At 34.4% G+C, this 22,730-nt stretch overlaps 1 protein-coding gene across 1 annotated transcript in view; it reads right to left on the bottom strand.

The window, feature by feature from the left end:
* Window positions 1–277: 277 nt before the first annotated feature.
* The window catches only part of Vta1 (vesicle trafficking 1), a 57,458-nt gene continuing 35,005 nt past the window's right edge, over window positions 278–22,730 (bottom strand). The window contains exons 5-8 of the mRNA XM_004846050.4: window positions 18,639–18,747; window positions 15,946–16,122; window positions 10,205–10,285; window positions 278–2,463 (exon numbers count right to left, since the gene is read on the bottom strand). Coding sequence (XP_004846107.2) covers window positions 2,318–2,463; window positions 10,205–10,285; window positions 15,946–16,122; window positions 18,639–18,747 — 513 coding nt within the window. The 3' untranslated portion in view covers window positions 278–2,317. The remainder of the gene's footprint in view (window positions 2,464–10,204; window positions 10,286–15,945; window positions 16,123–18,638; window positions 18,748–22,730) is intronic.

The raw sequence follows: 22,730 nt of genomic DNA, 5'->3' as shown, positions 1-22,730 counted from the left end.
TGCACTCCTCACAATCACCTGTTGAGGACCACTGGTCAAATACATGTGATATACTTTTATTTAATATGCCCATTTCTTCTCCATTCGAATGTAAACTCGATGGAAGCAGAGTTTTTCTTGTTTTCTACTACTTCTTGCAAACAGTGCCAGGCACATAGTAGCTGCTCAATGAATACAAGCTGAATGAAGAAATGAAAATGGCTTATCCTAGCGTTACATCAAAAAGTGTACCCTAATTTTATACTTGGATTTTATATGAAGAAATACAAGTAGAAAGTTAGAAAACATTATATAGTTTAGTCCCCTCATGCAAGAAAGCATTTTTAAGCATTGGGCCACAAAGACAATGGGGATTTCCTGTTATTTGGGAAATAAATAATTATTAACAATTTACATTAATTATTTTAGCATTAAACAACAATAATAAACAGTTGTAGAATGTTACCACGTGCTAAGCACTTCATGTACGGTATGTTGCTTAATTCTCATAACAAACACGGAGGTGGCTAGTGGTATCACTTCTATTTTAGGGAAAAGGACTCTGTTACATTATGTAGCCCCCTAGTCAGTGGCTCCCATGGTTACCACACTGTCCTTTCTCTTCATGTGCCTTCTCAATGTACCGGTGAGCCAACAGGGAGGATATGAAATAGGAGGCAACAGTTTTAGTGTACACATATGTTAAGGTTTCAAATAAAACTAGTGAAACTATGTTTACCTCTTTTAGAAAGATAGTCCTAGCTGGTTTTCAGTTATGATGATGTTCTTCAGAGCTATAACAGAGCACTGGGTTCCTAGATACAAATGCTGAATGCTTTAACTGTTTATGTATTTTGTGAAAGATCTGAGAATATTTTTCAGGAGGCATGTTTTTTGGGGCTTTTTTTTTGTGGATAATTTAGAATTGTTCATTCAATCTATGTACTCTATCAAACCTTGCACAATAGCATCATATTTATGTGAAGAATAATTAACACAAGTGGTTATGAGTTAGTGATTCATTTTCTTTCAAACAGGCAATTAGAATAGGTATCAGTACACTTCTTCTTGAAGGGCAAGATAGTAAATATTTTAGACTCACAAGCCACACAACTTTGTGCAAAGCAAACAAGACAAAATATAAATGAATGGGTAAGGTTTCATTCCAGTAAAACCTTATACTACAGGTGAACAGCCATGGCCACAGCTTGCTGACACCTAAAAGGATTCCAATCCAAGTGGCATGAATGAAAGGGTACACATAAACTTCAGGGAAATTTGTCCAATTCACCTTAAAAAAACTGTTTCTTACTATAGAAACATTTGTACTCCTATAACTAAATATAAACACATTTAAAAAGGACAATTCTACCATGCAAATCAAAAGGAATATTTGGCTTTATAATAAGCTGAACTAGTTAAAAGAATCCTTGTATTTATTTTCTATACAGCACAAACTTAGGTGATAGATACATTAAGTCCATAATTCCCCACAAAACTTACAAACTTAAGGACTGAGAATCTGAAGTCATATAATCTTCTGCATCATTCCATCTATGTACTCTGTGGAATCCATTTCACAGCAGCTAAGGAAAACCTTAACTTAAAGCACCAAGTTCCTAGGCACTACTACAAATGATTTCTCATTTTTTAATACATACAGTCAGACTGCCAATGAAGCAAATGCCAATTCACCTTAAGCTTCAGTGGATAAAGGGAATTGGTAAGGAAATCCAAGTTCCTCTTGAGTCTAAATGCGACTCTACTACTTGACCTCAGTTTTATTTTTTCATAAAGTTTTAAATTTTTAATATAGTTATATCTAGTATGAATGTAAATTAAGGGTTTTGACATAATATCTTTTGTATTTATCTATCATTTTCAGATGTTCATACGTATTTTGTAAATGTTGAGGAAAACAAAAACATGATCTCTAGAATATTCTGGCCATCTTTATCAAAAGTTAAATTTAGAATTTTATAGCAAAGTAATGTGGTTTGTCCAAATATTACAGATTTTTAGAAAAGTCCCTTAATGAACCTGAATTAAAAAGCTTATTCCCAATATAATTTTATAGTGGTTTGTTTTCACTTTTGAAGTAGGGTTCAACTAACATGAGCCCTATTTACTTAGATTATGGGATCCACTAAACAGACAATGAAAACTGGCTGAGTCTGCTGCTGAATGCTTCAGTAGGAATCAGATAGACACAGATTTCATTGTCACATTCAATGGAACTGAAGTCCCCCTTAAAACTGTGCTCCTGATAGGCTGATGATAGAGTAACGGACTGTTAGTTTCTTATGCCAAAAATACACAAATCTCTCGTACAAAGGCTTCATTCTCTGCCTGTTGTCAGTAACTTGAGGGCTTTCTGTAGATTCTGTATGGCTGTGCTTATGTCCTCATACTGCAAAGCACTGCCAGCATATTTGCAGTATTTCTGAGCTCTAGCAAAGTCCTCTGGAGTTAGACGGACATCCCCTAGAAGAAAAAGATTAAGATACTTATTAGACTGTAAAAATTGCTTTTTGGTTATGTATGTGCCTCCCTTTGAAATTAAAGAAATTATTTAACATTATGCAAAAACAAAGTTTTTTTCAATCTCATTCATTTTGATACATTTTCTCCATTCTTTTCAGTATTTAATTACTAAAATAAATCACAGTTATGGCAATATAAAATAACTTGTACGAATAAGACCTCCTACTTCCAAGCAATAACTTAGATGTCACTACATTTTAGCAAATTAACTGCAAAAACTCAGCTTATTTGAAAAAAGAAGAGTAGCTTTGAAGTTTACGCTAAAAGGACTGAGCGAGCCTCTCTCTTCACGGAACAATACATGCAGACTAAACCATTCAACCTTCATTTAGCTAGAATATACAGAAAATGTAATCCTCAATAAAAAAAGGTGAACACACACTTATGTAAAAAGCACATCATTTAACACTTTTAGAATGAAAATATTTTACATTTTTGTGCAATTCAAATAAAATTTCCTGTTTCTCCAATTTTTTTATCATTGAAATACAAACATGAAAACCATTACAAATTATTTGTCTAAAATTTATTCCCAGCAAGTTTTCTAGTTAAACATGTAATTAATATATATAAAGAGCCCAACTGAATAATTTGGTTAAACAATACACTGATAGGGCCGGGGGTTTGGCTGAGTGGTTCCACCGCCTGCCTTGCAAGCGCAGGGTCCTGAGTTGGATCTGCAGCACCAAAATAAACCAACAAACCAAAAAACCAAAAAAAAAACAACAAAAAAACCCCACTGACATATATTTAATCTAAGACATGATTATACTTGAATATGTATTTCTAAAGACAAGCTCAAAAAGTGACGTAGTATATTTATTGAAATACTCCTTTCTTTGGAAATTTTTATGAGAACTGGAAAGTGTTACTAAGTAGAAGGCTAGGGGCACAGAATATAATAAGTTTTTTAAAGTTGTTTTTAATTTTTGCCATCAATAGATATAGTATAAAATGAAATCTTTGATATTACATAGATAAATGGTAGCAATTCCAGATAACCTGATACTAAATTCTAATGAATTATTATTATTTTCTAAAATTTTCAAAAAAAGTACTGACACAATGTGTGTATTCTAAAGCTTTTATCTCAGTGCCAGGTACCTGTCATGGCTCAGCTCAATAACTTTACAAGAAAATCCTGTCTATACTTTGAATGACTCTTATATTTTAAAATAAAGCTCATACAGAACAATTAAATTTCAGCTATTAAGAAAATACACTAATTTACACACCAGCTAGTGTAGGGTGTGACATATAGTACGTCTTCAAATACTTATTGAAATAATATTATTTAAGATTATATAAAATTTGGTTCTTACTGTTGTGAATTAGATTACATATTCCAAAAGAAATTATTTTAATTGTTTTGAGTTTTGGTCTTGCTTTTAAAAAGCAAGGAATGCAATCAATCAATTAGTAAAATATAATCAAATAATAAAAACCAAAAGCAGTTTCTCCACAATTCTTTCAGTATTTTAGTTTGACATTTGTTATCCATTAAGCCTAAAAAACAACTATGCTTCAGTTCTGTTTACAATTTAGATAGGCTCACTTCAGTTTATATTTTTTTTTTCCTTGAACTAATACCTACCAGATCCCTGAATGGATTTTCAAAATAGAGAGGCTCTAGTAACCTGAATATGCACCATTTAGATAAGACATTTCAGAAAATTGAGTTTAATTTAACACTGTTCATTCTGTGCTGAATATTCTACCCTTCTACCTTTGGGAAATCTTTTAAACACATAAAGGCATCCATGGAAAATTTACTGAACTTGTTGGAAGAAAGCTCTAATGTTCACACTAATCTTATTTTTACAGCACTGGCTTTAGCACTGTTTTTCTGACATCAACTTATTTATTAATAAGATAAAATCTTATAACGAAGAGAAGTGATACTTTTTATAGACTAATCCCCCAATGATAAAACTATTTAAAAACACAAATATTGGAATTTAACGACATCTCAATTTTAGAAAATGTAAATGAAATATTTTATTTTTTACATTTTATTTATTTATTTTAAATGAAATATTTTAACTAAAAATTATTGATATATCAAGTGTAAGCCATCCATAACAACTTACATTACTTATACATAGAATATAGTAACTACATGTAATAACCAAGTTGTGGAGTTAAGATATAAAATGTAATTTATAGACACCCAGAGATGTTAAGACTTCAACACTCTAAAGAACTTAAAAAAATCATGTCAAGTGGTGACTTTTGTAACACACCAGGCTTTCCTTCATTTAACAAATATAGACAACAAATCAATAATGAAATGGATTAAAATTTTAAACTGAAGAAAAATAAAATCTGTCACCTAATTATGATCCCTTTAAAGTAGTACTTAAAAACTTGATAAAATGAAAAGACACATGGAAAACACATTTCAGAAGAACAACTGTTCAAATTCATTTAATCAGATTTTATATTCCAAACAGTAAACACATGCTCTGTACAGCAAAATAAAAGCTGCTTTTTTCCTATCGCTAAGATTTATTAGAAGTCAATATTAGTTAGTACAAGAGAGAAAGCACAGTGTGGATCTAAATGGTGTTTAAATAGTTAGATTTATCTAATACAGTATCTCTCTTCTGAAACTTGTGCAGCTAAGGTGCATGTAAACCGTGGACAACACCATCCTTATAGACGAGTTTCTCCCCTGCACAGGGCAGGGCCAGAGCAGACAGACAACAGCTAATAGTCAAAATCTCTGTTGCAGTGGCAAAGGGAGGCAGGGTGGTTCAGCACTGGCTCAGAGCCGTCACGTTTTGGTGAAAAGAGAAATCAAGGTATGCTCGATTGACATGAGCAACCATTTCCAGGGTTGATTTATCTAATGCCACCACAGAGGAATCAAAAATGGTGTTTTTAGAATCTTTCCAACTTCTGTAGGTATTTCCAGTAGTTTATATGTCAAGGGTCTTGGATAATCTCATTCTAGTGTACTTTATTCCTCAAACTGAATGCATAGGACACAGGAGGACCAGAGAGCGAGTGATCTGACCTGCATGCAGTTAATCTTGGATGAAATATAAAACACAGAATTGAACCTTATACACAGGCATTGCCAAGGTACATCACTTAATAATATTAACAAGAGTAATATGAATACAAAACATTCAGGGAAGTCATTATGCACACTCAAATACTATAGAGATATATTCATGGTAAAAAAGTAAAGACTGCTTCAAATATCTACCTTTCCAATTCCATTCTCTTCAAAATTAGCCACAGATTTATTGCAAAAATGAGTAATACACAGTAGTATTAACACCTCTACACATTAATATAACATATGTGTATTAAAAGTTGGTGAGTACTAAGGCTAAGGAGAAAACGACCAGGAAAAGGTATAAGAAGTACTAGAAGTGGAGGTGGTAGTAGAATTGGTAATGGTTATAAACCCAGTATTTTTATTTTAAAGCACTTATTTTTTAGTGATTTTAGGTTCACATCAAATTGAAGAAGATACAGAGAGGACTCATATTCTCCCTGGCTCTACTTATAGCCTGTTCCATTATGAACACCCCCTAGAATGGTGGCACATTTGTCACAAGTGATTTACCTCCACCAACACATCATTATCACCTAGAGTCAACATTAGGGTTCACCCATGGTTTTGCCTATTCTGTGAATTTGGACAAATTCATAATGACATGTATATAGCATCATGGCAGCACACAGAATCATTTCACTGTTATAATTTCCTCTGTGCTTATTATATTCATCCTTCCATTTCTGCCCAAACCCTGAAAATGATTAATCTTACTTGTACTGGTGTAGTATGTAGCTTTTCAGATCAGTGTACTTAGTAATATGCATTTAGTTTCCTCCATGTCTTTTCATGTCTTGACAGCTCATTTCTTTTTAGCACTGAATAATAATTTTTTATCTGGACACACCACAGTTTGACCAGTTCTTACTGAATGACATCTTGGTTGGTTTCTAAGTTTTGACAATTATGAACAAAGCCACATAAACATCTGTGTGTAGGATTCTGTGTGGATATTATATTTTCAACTTCTTTGGGTAAAATCAAGGATCATGGTGCAGGACTGTACAGCATGAATATGCTTAGTTTTCTAAGAAACTGTCCAAGTATCTTCCAGAATGCTTGTACCGTTTGGATTCCCCACCATTAGCGAGAGTTCCTGTTGCTCCAAACCTTCCACAGCAGATGGTGGTGTTAAGTGTTCCAGATCTTGGTGATGCTAATGGGTATGTGGTTTTACTTTTCATTTGCCTTGTGACATATGGATGAGGAGCATCTTTTCGTATGTGTGCTTGCTATGTATCTTCTTTGTGTCTGCTAAGGTCTTCTGGTCATTTACAAATAGACTGTATTCTTATTCTTGATTATACTTCTTTATATATTTCAAATAATGGTCCTTTAACAGATTAAGTCTCTCGCAATGTTTTCTCCCCATCTGTAGCACATTTTTCCATTCTCTTGACAGTACCTTTTGCTGAGCAGCAATTTTTAATCCACTGATAAGCTTATTTATCTCTATGTCCTCTAGTTCCATTCATTTTAAAGCAAATGACAGAATTTCATTCTTCCTTATGGTGGAATAATTTACACACACACACACACATACACACACACACATATATCTCACATTTTCTTTACACACTCATCTGCTGATTCTACCTTAGCTGTTGTGAGCATAATTTGAAATTAAAAGAATAGTATCATTGTGTCTGTGCTTATACAACAGTAATACATCATTAATATTGGCAACACACAAAATGAAAAATTTGGGTATAAATCTAACAAAATATCCACAAGATCTATACAAGGAAAACCATAAAACTCTGATGAATGAAATCAAAGAAAAAGTAAATAAATGGAGAAATGTTCCAGATTTTTCACAGATGGGTTGTCAATTCTTTCTAACCTTATCTACTGATTCCAATCAAAATCCCAGTTTGTTACTTTGTGTTCATCAACAAAATAACTGTAAAGTTTGTATGGAGTGGCAAAAAGCTCATGGTAGCCAACTCCATTTGAGAGGACCTGATATGACTGCTTCTCCAGACTGAAGACATTCTATAAATCTACACTAATCAGGACATTGTGATATTTCTGGAAAAAAAAAAAAGGATCATTGGAACAGAATAGACAGTGAGCAAAGAAACCCATAAATTACTGATCTTTTACAAGAAAAAAAGCAAAACGATACTTTTTCAACAAATGGTGCTGGAAGTTACTGCCAAAAAATTTTAAAAAAAGGAAGCTAGACATAGACCTTATATCTTTCTCAAATTTAACTTAAAGTGGCACATGCCTAACATAAAATGCAAAACTGTAAAACTCTTAAAAGATATTACAGGTGAAATCTAGAAGACCCTGGGTTTGGTGGTAAAGTTTTAGATGGAATGTTAATAGCAATCTATGAAAGAAAGAACTGATAATTTCAAATTATTCACATCTATAGGTATTTTTCATATGCTGATTTAATTTCCTTTGAATATACACCCAGAAGTGGGATAGTTGAATCCTGTATTAGATCTATTTTTGGTGTTCTGAGGAACCTCTACCTTGTTTTCCATAATTATTGCCGTAATTTATATTCCTATCAGTAGTATAAAAGATTTCCTCCTTCTTTGTATCTTAGTATTTTTTTTTTACACCATTCTAACTAGAGCGAGATGCAATCTCATTGTAGTCTTGATTTGGCTATTATATTGAGCATTTTTTCATGTATATGTGGGTAATTTGTATTTCTTCTTTTGAGAATTATGTATTCATATCAACTGTCCATTTTTAACTGAATTACTTGGTTTGCTTGTATTCCTTATTTATTCTGCATATGAACCTTTTGTCAGAAGAACAGTCAGTAAATATTTTCTCCATCCCATGAGTTCTTAACTGTGTTGACTGTTTCCTTTAATATGCATTAGCTTCTTTCCCTTTGTTTACATTTGCTATTGATCTGTTTGTGTATTTCTCTTTCAGAAATTTCCATGTTAGACTTTACATACAGCATATACAGGTGGAATCTATGCATCTATAGGCAGGAATCTGGAAACCAAGTTTAAAAAAGGCATATTACATAAGCTTTGTCCATAAGAGATAAATATCTTTCACTATGTTCCTGGGTAACGTGCCAGAGTTTAGTACAGGTTTCTTACCTAGTCTTAACACCATAATACTATGTTCCCCTATGAAACACCTCTCAGGATAAAAAATTCATTATAGCTCTTAATTTTACTTCTCATAACCATTTGCTTTTGGTAAACTCGGAAAAATAAAAGTAAAATAATTCATGCACTTCAATATAAGTAATAATATATTCCACAGTTCCTGGTGCTTGAAGACACATCATCTTATCAACAGTGAGTGCAGTGGGCTCACTCTGGACTGACAACATGGCCATGTGAAGAACTCTAGGGCTCTGGTTCTAGAATGCAGATTAAGCATATGTGACTGACTTGACTTCATCCTTCTGAAACCATGGTCAAATCACAAGGTGGTACAAAAGAAAATCAATCTGTAAAACTGAAAAGAAAAAGCAGAGAAGAGATGTAACAAAAAAGGTGAAAAGGGAGAACTGATAAACTTGTTGAAAAGCAGAAATCCAGTGGAAGAAGATACAGGCTATTAAATAAACAGAAAAAAAGCTCAATTCAGAAACTCAATTCAGTTCCGGAGTCGATATCTTATCTAGATAAAGCTCAGAAAGTAAAGAGGCAGATATAAAGCATGAGCATGGCGATCTATACAGAGAATAAGAACAAAATATACTTGTTTTGTATCTTTTCCAATTCTCCAAACCTCTGCATGCCAACCTTAACCCTAACAGCGTTTCAACTTCATTTTTAGCCCTGGGCAAAAAAGATACAAGCCAGCCCCCTAAAATTGTGGAACAAACTGCTGGGACAGTGCCGAGACTGACAAGGTTGTGTGGAATTCACCTCTGCTTTACACCTTCCTTATTGGCTCTGCTCACTGCATAGCTGATGGGCAGGTGTCATGGCCGGATCCCACTCACACAAGGAGAACATAAAATCAAGTGGGAGAACACACCTGTGCATATAATATCAGCAGAAAATGAGTGACAACTACTAAAAAAAGCAAAAAATCATGATTTTTAAATATAAAAACACCCAAATCTCATTAGACATATGAAGAAACAAACTCAAAGATCAAAAGAAATTCAAAATCTGACTTGAGGTAAAAACAGAAGAAAAGTAGGAAAGATTACAATCAACAAACCAATCACGTAGCCTATAAACCAACTACAATCATCAACCTCAGAAATTTTTATTTCAACAATGGTCAGTTCCTTTCTTTTGAGATAATCTAAGAACAGTGTAGTTAAAAAAAAGATCATTATCACAACCCATAGTAATCTTGAACCAAACTAATCTAGCATTAAGCTTTCATGGTAGCCCTGGCATGATGTTTGTGCCACTGTATCAAGTAGTACAGAAAAAAAAAGCTAATAAAAGTGAACCTTTAGATTTAGGTAATTTTGAGAATATAAAGCAATCCTGGTTTACTTGGAAATCTAGTGAACATAGACAAAGACATCTGTTTTGAATCACCTAAACATTCCGATTTAAATCAAGAATATTTACATACATGTACTCAAAATAAAAATATAGAGTAACATCCCAATTGAAGGGTGATGATGGAGCTCAGCACAGGCAGCTGACTCACCCTGGGAAACTGTGCTGAACAGTGCAGGCTCAATGGCGGGGACAGTCTGTGGAGAAGGCTGGATAGGATTACTCGTTACACCTGAAGATCAGAAAAGAACAAATGGGTGTCAAGTGTTACATCTCTTAATTATATATTAGGAAAGAGCTGAAAGAATCATGAGGGCATTTCATTATTTCACTATTCTTTTGACAACTTAATGGATTCCAAATTACATTTAATTAATGTTAGACAAAGGTACAGAACATATGCAGGAGAATACATTATTAGTGTTTACATGTCATGTATAATCCTTCAACTTGTTTTTCAATTAATGCTTACCATATATTTGCAAAAGTAACAGACATCCTTCCAATTTTTAAATTTCTTAGCCAATTAAATATTTTGGGGGACAAAGTGGAGCATAATTGCGACACAGTTTAACTTACGAGTACTATTTCATTCTTTGCATAAAATTCAAATTTTACAGTTCAAGTTTTAAAGTTAACTCCCTCCATACTGATTGAAAATAGAGCATTTTCACTGAACTCCACCCCTTTAAAAATTTATTTATTTATTTTTAGTTTTTTGAGTCATGATCTTGAACGTGTGGCGATCATCTTGTGTCAGTTCCTGGGGTGCTGGGATTACAGGTGTGTGCTACCACACCCAGCTTTTTATTTTTAATTTGGAGATAAGTCTCTAAGTTGCCCAGGCTGGGTTTGAACTTCTGATCCTCCTGCCTGACCCTTCTAAGGTACTGAACTTACAGGCCTGTGTCACCATGCCTGGCTCCAGTTAGCACCCCTTTAATATGGTATTTCTGTAGATCCATTAAGCAATTCTTTTTTACTTTCAGCTGGAACCTGTCGAAATTGTCATATTCAATGAGTAACTAGCAGTGAAATTAACATTAGAGTTGAAGATTATTATTCATCAAAGAAATTAACAAAAGGTATTAATATTCTTAAAAGAAAGACTTAAAATAGTTCATTTAACAGGAGCCAAATGAAGAAAAGTTGATTATTCCAAATCAATCAAGTCAAATAACTTCTCAAAACAAAGTTCATTTGCTCCAAACTAATAGGTTAAATCCAAACAGGTTACACTGGAATAGGCAATTTGTAGAAAAGGTTAAGTGGCAAAGGCATGGGTGAAGAAACGGGAAGAGAGGAAAGACAGAAGATAAAGAAATTTCTAGAGCCACAAATACATATCCTAATAGAGTATTAGAATGATGGTTTCACAAAGATTAACATAGTAAAATAGTTTTCCTAGTATGAGACACTGACTTTGAAGGATCTATTCATCTCCAAACCCAAGGAAAATAAGACTTTAAATTTATTTAACTATTTTACTTCATTTAATTTTGTATTAGGGCAAAACCTTCTTTTGTAGACATTGGAACTATTAAATGTCATGAAAATTTTACCTTTTAACTAAAAACTAAACAAAAAACCTTGAAAAATACAGGTATATAGGGGAAAAGTCAAGTAAAAATTTTAACAGTACAAAAAATATGTACTTGAAGCCATGTCTCTCATTCCTACTCCACTTTAGGGCTATTACCCATTTTAAAGGCACTGTGGGTTTTGTGGGTTTCTAGTCAAATCAATCAATCTATCTATCTATCTATCTATCTATCTATCTATCTATCTATCTATCTATCTATTTCACTGATGTTCTTTGCTAAGAAGTCTGTGCTCTTTCCTAAATCAAAATCCTCTAAATAAACCCCCTTATCTATCCAAGAAAGCATACTGTGTGTGTTTTGTAAATGGTAATGTGCTCTGCAAATATACTATACTGGATGTGTACTTCTCACCGCATATGGCTTAGCAGTAAATCCAGATTAACACATTTCAATCCGCCTTGTTCTTTTTAATGGTTATTAGCATGTCATTCTATGCATACACTATAATTCAAGAAGTAATCCATTACTGATGAGGATTTAGGTTGCTACAGAGACTACTGATACTGTTATCACAGGTCATACTTCATCCAATATTCTTGTACACGGTATATACATGGACATACTTAGAGAAAAAATTTATGTAAATATTACTGCAAAGTCAGGAGACATACAAATTTTTAATTAACCAACTTACGATTTTTTGCTTGATTTTGATAAGAGCTAAGCAAATACATGCATTTTGAAACTATAAATATTTGAAATAATTTCCCCAAAAAACCTGACAAACATTTCAAATACAAAAATAGTATTTAAAAAGTAGAATGTAGGGTCTTTAAAGAAAGTCTAGTGTTTTGAAGCAGGTGTACCTAAAATGTGTGTACATGATGGTAGATATTCATTACACAGATCCGTTCTTCTTTAAAAATGGGAAGTTTATAAACTTCAACCTATATATCAACTTGGTAATAATTTGTGCTTTTTCCTAAATTAAAATCTTCCAACCAACCACTTGACTGTTTTGAAAAGGCATAGATTTTGTCAGGGCCTGCTTTAACTTACAAATGCTTATTTGTACAGCTCCATGTGACTGTCTAGGCAATACTAACAAGAACAAATTGAATTTACAGGGAGAAAATGTTTAGTTATGTAGTAAAACTTCATTTGAGCAATATTAAAAAAAAGAAAAAGCAGCCTGCATCTCATTAAGTCCTACGCTGACAATCACTGAACTGCAACCAGAACTGCTGAGTGCCTGCTCCACACGCCTGAGGCGGCACAGCCAGCAGATGCTGCCTCTTATTTATCTAGAGGCTCGGAGGCCAGGCCACTGGCAGCCATCAGCTGTTCTCATGAGCCTAGAGCAGTGGCGCAATACACGCTTATAAATACCTGTTAAATTACTACATGCTGTTTACTTATTTGTGAAAATGCCCACAGCCAGTCATTCCTTCCTTCAATTTTGAGTTGGATAGGTCTCATTTGATAATGTGGAAAGAAGGGTTATGGCCCCCAGACTGCAGTCTGCTGGAGAGATGTGACTCTAAAAACACTACTGGAGGACAGCAGATTGGGTTTGGATTTCTTTTTCCTGTTATTTAATACAAATGAAGTGCTAAGTAACTTCTGATTAATTTTTTAAGTAGGTGCATATATAGCATATTAGATGGTATGAATGCATATTAAGAATTAAAAAGATTTCTAGTTAAGTACTAAGTTGCTGTACTGACTAAGTGATGTAGGGGTTGGCAAACAGGAGACATGGGTGTTGGTTGGGAAAGTAGAGAAGATTATACAAAAAGTAAACAGAACTCTGAGAGAAAGCAGGATTTACAAAGGCAGAGAAAAAGGAAGATATGCTAACCTACAGGAACAGGAGAAGGACTGGGCTCAGGAAAACCTCAGTTTAATGATGGGGAACAGCACTGAGGGAAAACAATAAATAGGTCAGAGTGTTAATAACAGAGCCAACTATCTAGTATAAGGTGAGCTGCATTTATAATTAAAGTATTATTATAACACAATTCTATTTTCTTTAATTAGATTTTTATAATATTGTAAACTGAAAGAAGCATGTGTTTCAAGAGGAAAGAAGGACACAATAACTGCTTCCACGTGATATTTGCCTGGTGGTTAAAGCACAAGAGGTGAATACAGTGTGCTTAAGCAACTGCTATCCCCGCTCTCAATGTAGCCCTTTTGCTTTTTTATGGAAGAAATGAAATCTGTAAAGTAGTACAAACTATTCTTTTCGGCTATCTTAAGGATTTCCCCTTGATAAAAGTGCATCCTGAACCTTTTTATTTGAGAAAGTAAATCATTCTTTAAGTGAGTTAGAGGGGAAACATCTGTTATATTTATAAATAAAAAATGTTACAATTTTTTTATTAGACAACTATGAACTGATTTTTGAAATATTGCAAGTAAAACAGAAAAGAAATCTGAGGGCTAAGACAGAGCTCAACGTCTCAAACCAACACTGAAGGGAAAAAGACTATCAGAAAAGCAGGGTTTGAAGTTGAAAGGATTTTAGTTTCTTGGAGGAAGGGACACAGAAAGGAAGCTGCAAAAGCTTAAGTTGGACTTGAGTTCAAATTCTGATTCTCTTACTGGGTATATCTGTTTTCCTGGGTAAGTGTTAATCTCTTAGACTCTAAAAAGAAGAGACAATGAATGATATCTAATATAGTTGCTCCAAGAATAACTGTATGAACAGCTATGATATGCTAAATGTATAAAATAAGATAGGTCCTCATGCTACAAAGGTTTTAAAGTGTTTAGTTATTCCCTTCTCTGAGGAGTGGGAAGGAGGGAAGAAGCGAGACAGGGAAGAGGCAGAGAGGGGAAAGGGAGAGAGGAAGAAAGAAATATAAAACCACCTATGCCCAAGGTAACTGGATCAAAATGAAATACACTACTGCCTCCTAATAACTACGTCATAAATATTTCAAGCAGTACACATTGGCTATGTTTGAGCATGTGAAATGACCAGTATTTAAAAATTTTTGGTGTACAAAAACAGCAATTTCATCAACTTAGTGTAGCCCTTTTACTAAAAGTGCTTTAATACCCACACATGCCAATATATATGTGGTGATGGGGAGACTATATATAGCACATAAACTACATATAATGTACAATGTGTATGTGGTAGCTCTTCCTTAAAAGATATTATCTAAGGCAATATCTCTTGGATAATCTTTCCATAAGGTTTTAAAAGTTTTAATCCTAAATGTAACACTTCTCTTGATTCAAAAAAATGATTTTAAATGTTTATTAACTTGCCATTAAATACCTTCTCTTTGGCATAAAAATTGGAAGGAAGAGGGAAGAGATAAAGGAAAAGAAGCTAATTTGCTGATTGTGGATTTTTGTGTTAGGTTTACTATTAAATTTTTATACTTTTTCCCCATTAAGAATTAAAATAGCTATGAAAAGTAGGTATGATTGATTTAGAAAAAAGAAAAACCTAGCTTGAGAGAAGTTGGACATTAGTTTAATTTGTGGATCAGCCGGCATGTGATTTAGTAGCAACTACTACACAGCATTAATTGACTCCTGAGAGCACCAGGCTGACCCCACCATGAGAATGCCTGTCTGGGATTCTGGATCAGTGCTGACACGGTCAAGTGTATTTGGGAATGTATTCATCCAAGGAAATAAACCAAAGTACTGCTTTCGCTTAGCTACTCTACGTTGCAAATCTGGAAGGCTTTTAAAAGATATTAAAATATTTAAAATAGCATGCCATGAAACTTTACTTAAAAAAACAAATTCAAATTGGTGTGCCCATGAAAGTCATCTCACAGATCAGAAGGTGCTGAAATGTCAAGGTAGCATATCCAGAAGGACGACAAGCGGCCGGTGCTGGGCTGTCCAGTTTTCAAGACAGAACAGGAGATTATCTACAGATAGTACAGAGCTGAGCGTTTTAAAATATGAAGAACAAGATGATCAAAATGGACAACCTTTAAATGTTACTTAATTCATGCAAAATAAAGGCCCGAATCTTGTCACCACAGTGCAATCCTGACTGAGAGCCTACAAGGAAGCTCGCTCACCTCACTGTTATTCTCAAACAACACTGAAGGACAGCAAAGGGAAGGAAAGAAAAAGTAAAACTAATACATACAAAAATGTAGAAACTACTCTTTTTAATAAACAAACTTAACGCACTACAATACTTGCTACTGCAAAAAGAACTGGATTACAATAACTAGTAAAGCCTCAATGAGAATTTGGTGTTCTTTGCAGGAGGTTAAGGGTTCTGTTATGCTGCAGACCATCATTATGAGGAACACATGAGAGAAGTGCAGTTCTTACTGACGAGAGGGGGGTGTGGACGTCTTACCTGTGCTGTGTGGCACTTCTGCGGGTGTGTTAGCTGGGGCGTGTGCACCCGGAGGGATCTGGATTCCACTATAGCTGCCTGATGGGATGCTGCTTGGGTCAAAAGCTGAAGAGGATGACGGCTGAGGTGGCTGAGTGGGCAGAGAGGCTGCGCCAGCATCTTCATTTTCTTCAATATCTATTAAACAGACACAATGTTAAAGTAATACAAATGTATTGGAATACAAACGTATTCTTTTTGCTATAATCACATAACCCCCCAAAAACCCCTCACAAATTCAATACTACTTCCTGCAGTTGATAAATAGGCTCCATCTCTCAAAATAAATGCTTTATTTTCTTAAAAATTAATTGTGCCCCACAACAGGCTTATCACTTCTTTCAGGTTAATACTTTCCAATTTTGTAAATTTTTTATACATGGTATATTTTTCTTTAAAATAAACCTTCTTAAAATGAAAAATCAAGGACATTCTGGCAAACATGTCACACTTATGTTATCCAGTATCAACTCTATTTTTTGGCTGCTGCCTTTCACTCAATATTTACTATGTACTAGCTATTAAACGACTATGTATTGTTCAAAGTATTAAGTTAAACAACAACAAAGGAAAAAACAAAGGCATGAAATTTCACATTTAGTTGTCTATGGAGAAGAGGTGAGGAGATACTTTCTTTTGAAATGTAGACTTCAGACTTTTAAAATACACTATATTGTTGGCTGATGGGGAAGACGCTTTAAAAAGCAGACTGATGAAGTGACTAATTTTAATAACAGACAAAACAGAATTAATAAGAAAAATAAACACTTCATTTTATAAAATTAAATAATTACAAAGGAACAAGGATGAGGCAAACATAAAGAGTATAGAAAAAAAGAGAAAACAAATATTATGAATATTAGGATCAAAAGAAAAGAGGTGCTATCAATAAACATTCTATTCACATTAGAAAGACAACGAAGAGAATAAGGAAATGTCAAATCAATCACCTGGAGGACCTAAGAGAAAGAGAACACTCAGTGAAAGATATAAACTACTACTACTTACCCAAGAGATGATCTGACTAGTACTGTACCTATTGAAGAAACTGAATTCATAGGTTTAAAACCTTCCGACAAACATGGCCTATATGGACTACGTTATCATGTAATGGCTCGGATTTTCCTAAACGATTATAGATTTCAGCATTTCTTGTGTGCTTATGTACCACCTACTCATTCTTAAATGATACGTGAAAAGGCTCAGCTGTCATTTCATCAGTGGATGGAGTCTTGTACAAATATGCAGATCCCTATGTAGAACTTAAAACAGTGAGCACTGTACACGTATGTAGAAATCATATAGAAGTAAAATATCACTTATTTCATCAGTGCACATTCATTTAATGAGCACTGATTAAGAAAAATATTATCCATGGAGACAGACTTCATAGAATGATACCAAAGGGCCATCGTTAGTAACAGGGCCAGCTGCTTCCCAAGATTTCTAAGATTTAAAGACTAGATAATTCCAAGGGTATTTAGTCTGTTTCAAAGCACAGAGAAAGATCAAGCGGGGCTCATTATGCAATGTAAAGTTAAAATATCAGGCAACCTTTTAACACAATTCACTATATTAATAGACCTAAGGGAATGAATTTGTCTGGAGTCAGCTCTGGCCAGTGGATCACTGCCTGCTTTGTAAACATGGCTTTGCTGGAACACAATCACGCTCACTTGTTTACATACTGCCTATGGCTACGTCTGCATTTTAACAGCAGAGTTGTACAACTGCAACCAAGACTGTACAGTCCACAAGCTTAAAATATTTTCTGACCCTTGTAAGAAAAAGTATACTGACCCCTGCACTACAGACGATCTTCAGACACCTAAAAGTTGTATAATAAAATGCAAGCACCATGTGGAATTTTCTGTTCAGAGAACAGTGGTTTTCTCCTTGTAACAGTTTACTGTACTTCCTAAGTGTTCAAGCAATGCTTTTCCTTTTCTTTTCCATCACACATATTCCATGACATAATAACTAAAATGCCAAGTGAAATAAGATGTTCATTTTTTCATGATTAAATATTATAAAACCTACATAATGTGTGGTGAGATTTTCATATATATAGCCAGGTGCAAAACAGTACACATATTACCAATTATGTGAAAAGAGAGAGGACATATATATTCCAATTTGCTTGTGAACTTATAAAAAATGATCACTATAAAGATATACAAAAAACTAAAAGTAAATTACTTGTTTGAGATTTGGTAGGATCTATGGAGATCACAAATGTGGTGCAAATCAGAAATTCACTTTGTATTTTTTATGTTCTCTATAATTTTTTTCAACCATGTGATGTATTACTTACCTGGCCCCTCCAAAAAAAAAACCAAACCAGACAAATCAAATACATATACAAAGTTAATACCGCGTTCTTTGTGGTTTGGACACATTTTATAAATTATAAATGGATTGCCTTTAGTATGCAGAAATGAAATTAGGTTAGACATAGGAGATAGCCAAGCCACTATGCTAACACAGAAAGATACGAGAGTAATTTAGCCTTGTTGTTCCCTATCCCTAAATTTATAGTTATACTTAATTTTCATGGAGTTTGGATTTGATAGTGTTCCTTCTAAAACTCTGAATAATCTAGTGAACAGTTATAATTCTACTACATCATTTACTTAAAACAAATAAATACATACCATTATCTTCCTCAATTCCAACAGGGCCTGCTTGAGGAGTTTCTCCATTTTTTAAACAATTATGGATGTATGTTGCCTTCCACCTTGCGTACTTTCTGTGTTTCACATTCTGAAAGAGTATTTTTATATTAATATTAGACCATAGAAAACAAGTATGTCTGAGATAAAACATATTTTTCCATTGCACATCTCTGAAAGAATCTGACAGTCTCCCCACCCTACTGTTCACTGTACCAACTATGGAGAGCTTGACATTCTTCATGAAAAGCTGTCTTTAAAACACATGCCTAGGGCCGGGGATTTAGCTCAGTGGTTCTGCTGCCTGCCTTGCAAGCATAATAAACAACAACAACAACAACAACCACCACCACACACATGCCTAATTCTCCTGTAGGGCATCACATTTCAGAAGAGGTCTGCAACTGAAGCATGGAAGTGTCCCTCCAATAAAATTTGGAACTTTAATTCACAAGAAATTGGCTAAATAGAATTTTAAGAGTAAATAAAAAAGATAGTAACTACAGATCAAACTATTTTCACTAAAGATTTGTACAAATGTATGAAAACATCCTTGGCTTCTCCCTTCCAGTCACATCTCCCTCACCTAGTACTCAGCATGATCTATCTAAAATATTAATAAAAACCCATTTATATCAATCATTTCAGTGGCTTCCCAATACACGTAAAAGTTAAAACAAGCACTACTTGGATCTTGATTGTACAACCTCCTCCAATGTGCCTATCCTGTTTACTCACTAATATCCAGCTCTGTGAGCATATTTACAGCCCAAGGCCCATATAACCCGTTCTTTCTGCCTTTGCCTCCCATTTTTTTCACAAGTGAACTCACCCCTGCTCAACTCATTCCTCTTACAGATCAAATGTCATTTTCTTCAAAAAGGTTTTCTTGATCTTCCCAATCTTACTCAGCAGTCTTCTCTTCAACAATATTTGTCACAATTTACAGGCAAGCCTCCATCCCTCTACCCACACCTCTATTCTTTGACGGAAACAGGATAATTATATATATATTTTTATGTATATTTAGAGAGCACTTCTCAATACATGTTCACATATGCTCTAGGAGGTATTAAAGGCATTAAAGTCAAGGTCTGTGTCTGCCTGTTGTTTATTCTAAGTATTTGGCTTTGTTCTAGCACACAGTATGCAGTTGTTCAACAAATACGCATGTCTGAAACATACGATCTCTTGATTCTGTTCGAAGTTATTCTGTCCAATAATGCAGATTATTTCTGTGATAGCATAATGGAGTATAATTTCTGTGGTATGTAATGAAATATTGGGGTTAGAAAGCTCAATTAAGTTCATTATATAGTTACACACAATTGGAAATTTCCAGTGTTTGACTGTTTTTGACCCACAGAAACAACACTGTTAGAAGTTCACTGTTCTTTCCCTTTATTCTGTGATGACAAAGAATATATGCTGAAGCCCTGAGGTTTCCTGGGGACCAACCAATAATACAGGGACTTTGGGGGATGCTTATGAACCACAGGAGTCTCACAAGAGTACTTTATCTTTTTCTTTCAGGGTTCACAATATCTTCTCTGTAGAGATGAAGAAATGCCACTATAAAATGACTTACTCAAGGTCACACTATTTCAGTAGTAAAGCAGGTTCAGGATTGCCTTGGTAAGCTATAATTACCACTGTAATTTGTAATTTAAATGGAAAACAGGCTTTAATAGGTCAGCTACTAAAATGTATACTGATATAGAATATATTTTGGTAGATAAACAATCATTTTGAAACTAAATGAATAAATTGCTTAGGAAAGTTTAAATTGCCTGCTTTTAAGATCTTTAAAAATAAAATCTCCAATCTGAGGTAATTTAATCCTGTCTGAAGTATCAGGAAAGTCATATTACAATTACTTTTGAAGGTTCTTTCAGTCCTAATTTCAGAGTATGAGCAGTGTAGATAAGTTTAAACCACATTGATTGGGTTCCTTTATTAGTACATGAAGTTGAAAACATTAGCTTAAGCTGAAAAAATGATTCATTTTAGTAAACACACTTAAAACGGTTTCCCCAAAGCAGATAAAGTAATAAAGTTTGATTTTTATTTCACAGTTCCCAGGACACCCTACTTGGCCAAACAGGCATGCATAATATTTAACAGAAATTTCTGACACTTGTTAGCCTGAAATTAATGTACTTCTTAATGTTTATTTTCTTTAAAATACAGAATGTTAGACATTACACAATACTTCAAGAGGAAATTTTCAAGATGTCAATATTTTTGAAATCCATTAACTCCTTTTGGCTGATTAGACATCCTTTCTGGGAAACAGGAATTGCATAAAGAACTTTTACTTTTGTCTCTGGCCTCTAAGTTCCTGTTTTGCAACTGAATTGAGGAAAATCACTGACAACTGCAAATTTCAGCTACTAGAATTAGCAGCAGTATACAAAGTCTTCATTTAATTTTTATTTCATCTGCACTTGCTACCCCCAAGAATGACTAGGTAGGAAAACACTAACCACCATAGAAGGGACGAAGCATTTTCAAATTCAGTGTACAAAAGAATGACATGAGGGTGTAAGTGAAAAAAAAAAAAAATTCTGGTCCAAGTTACAAAATATATGATACACGACATCTTCCAATAACACACCAAAGAACCATTTTGAAGTTTCATATGAGCTGCCTCCAACTGTTCCTTTTTGATTTTCTCTTGAACCCAGCCTACTCTGTCTTATGCCAACCACTCACTGTACCTCCTTTCATAAAGGCTACAGGTTACTTCTGTATTGCTAAATTCAATGCTTAGATGTCATTTCTTCAACCTTATCAGCATGAAATGTTGATCCATTCTCTTGCCTTGATTCTTCTTTTCACTCGGTTTTCTGGTTATCCAGGTCTCCTCCTTTTTCTTTCATCTTGCTGGCATTCCTTCAGTCCTTTATACTGGTTCTTTCTCCAGAGTCAAGGCTGGGAGTGCCAGACTCAGTTCTTAGACTTCTCATCTTCTCTTCCCACACTTTACCTTGATGCTCTCATCCAGGCTAATGGCTTTCAATACCACCTTTTCCTGACAACTTCCAAATCTGTATCTTCTCTTCAGACCTCTTCTGAACCTCAGGACGTATATATCCAAGTTGACATTTCACTTCCATCATATATGTTTGATCACCTTCCTCATCTTTCCCCACTAAATCTGTTCCTCCTCATATTGGTATATAGCAACTCCATTTTTTAACAGTTATTTAATCCCAAACCTTTGGAGTCCTTTTTGGGTCCTTGATTCTCTCACACTTTACCAATGAATCTTAGCTTCTGTCAGCTCATATTCAAACTTCATCCAGAATCCAATCACTTCTCATCAGGGCCTCTTACTGCAAACCCTGTTTAGCAACTATTATCTCTCACCCTGATTATTTAATAATGTTCTAATAGCTCTCCTTTTTACCATCCTTGTCCAGTTCAATAGAAAGAACAATATATTTTAAACACACGAACAACTATGCCTGAACTCACTCTCCCTGTGCACATCTCCTAACACTCTCCCTCCTTCCTCTGGATTTAGGAAGTATGCTCCTTGCTGAACATGAACAAGCAGCCTGTACCATCTCAGAAACTTTGTACCTTCTCTTGTGTCTTCTTGGAGTATCTGCAAGTATCCTTTATCTCCTTCAAGATTTGCTGCTGGGGATTTAGCTCAGTGGTGCCACTGCCTGCCTCACAAGAGCAAGCTTCTGAGTTCGATCCCCAGTATGAAAAAAAAAATTTGCTAAGATTACCATCTCAGTGAAGTCTTCCTCAACCAACTTATTTAAAAATTGACCCTCTTATTCCTACCTTGAACTTCTCCATGACACTTATATGACATGATATATACATTTGTAATTATTAATTTTCTTTCTCTACCACAGGAATGTGATACCTACAATGGCACACATTTTATCCACTGCTGACTGTTGAGCCTAGAACAATGCTTGCAACATAGAATTTGACAAACACCTGGTGAATGAACAAGTGGACAAAATCTGGAATCCATATTTTTATCAAAAACATCAAATGATTATGAATTTGGCTCAAAACTACACTTTAAAAAACACTAAGTTAAAGCAA

This window comes from Heterocephalus glaber, unplaced genomic scaffold, assembly GCF_053883595.1.
Source record: "Heterocephalus glaber isolate CG9 unplaced genomic scaffold, H.glaber_assembly_v1.0 deba00001550, whole genome shotgun sequence".
NCBI classification, from domain to species: Eukaryota; Metazoa; Chordata; class Mammalia; order Rodentia; family Bathyergidae; genus Heterocephalus; species Heterocephalus glaber.
This window is presented reverse-complemented; position numbering and strand designations above follow the sequence as displayed.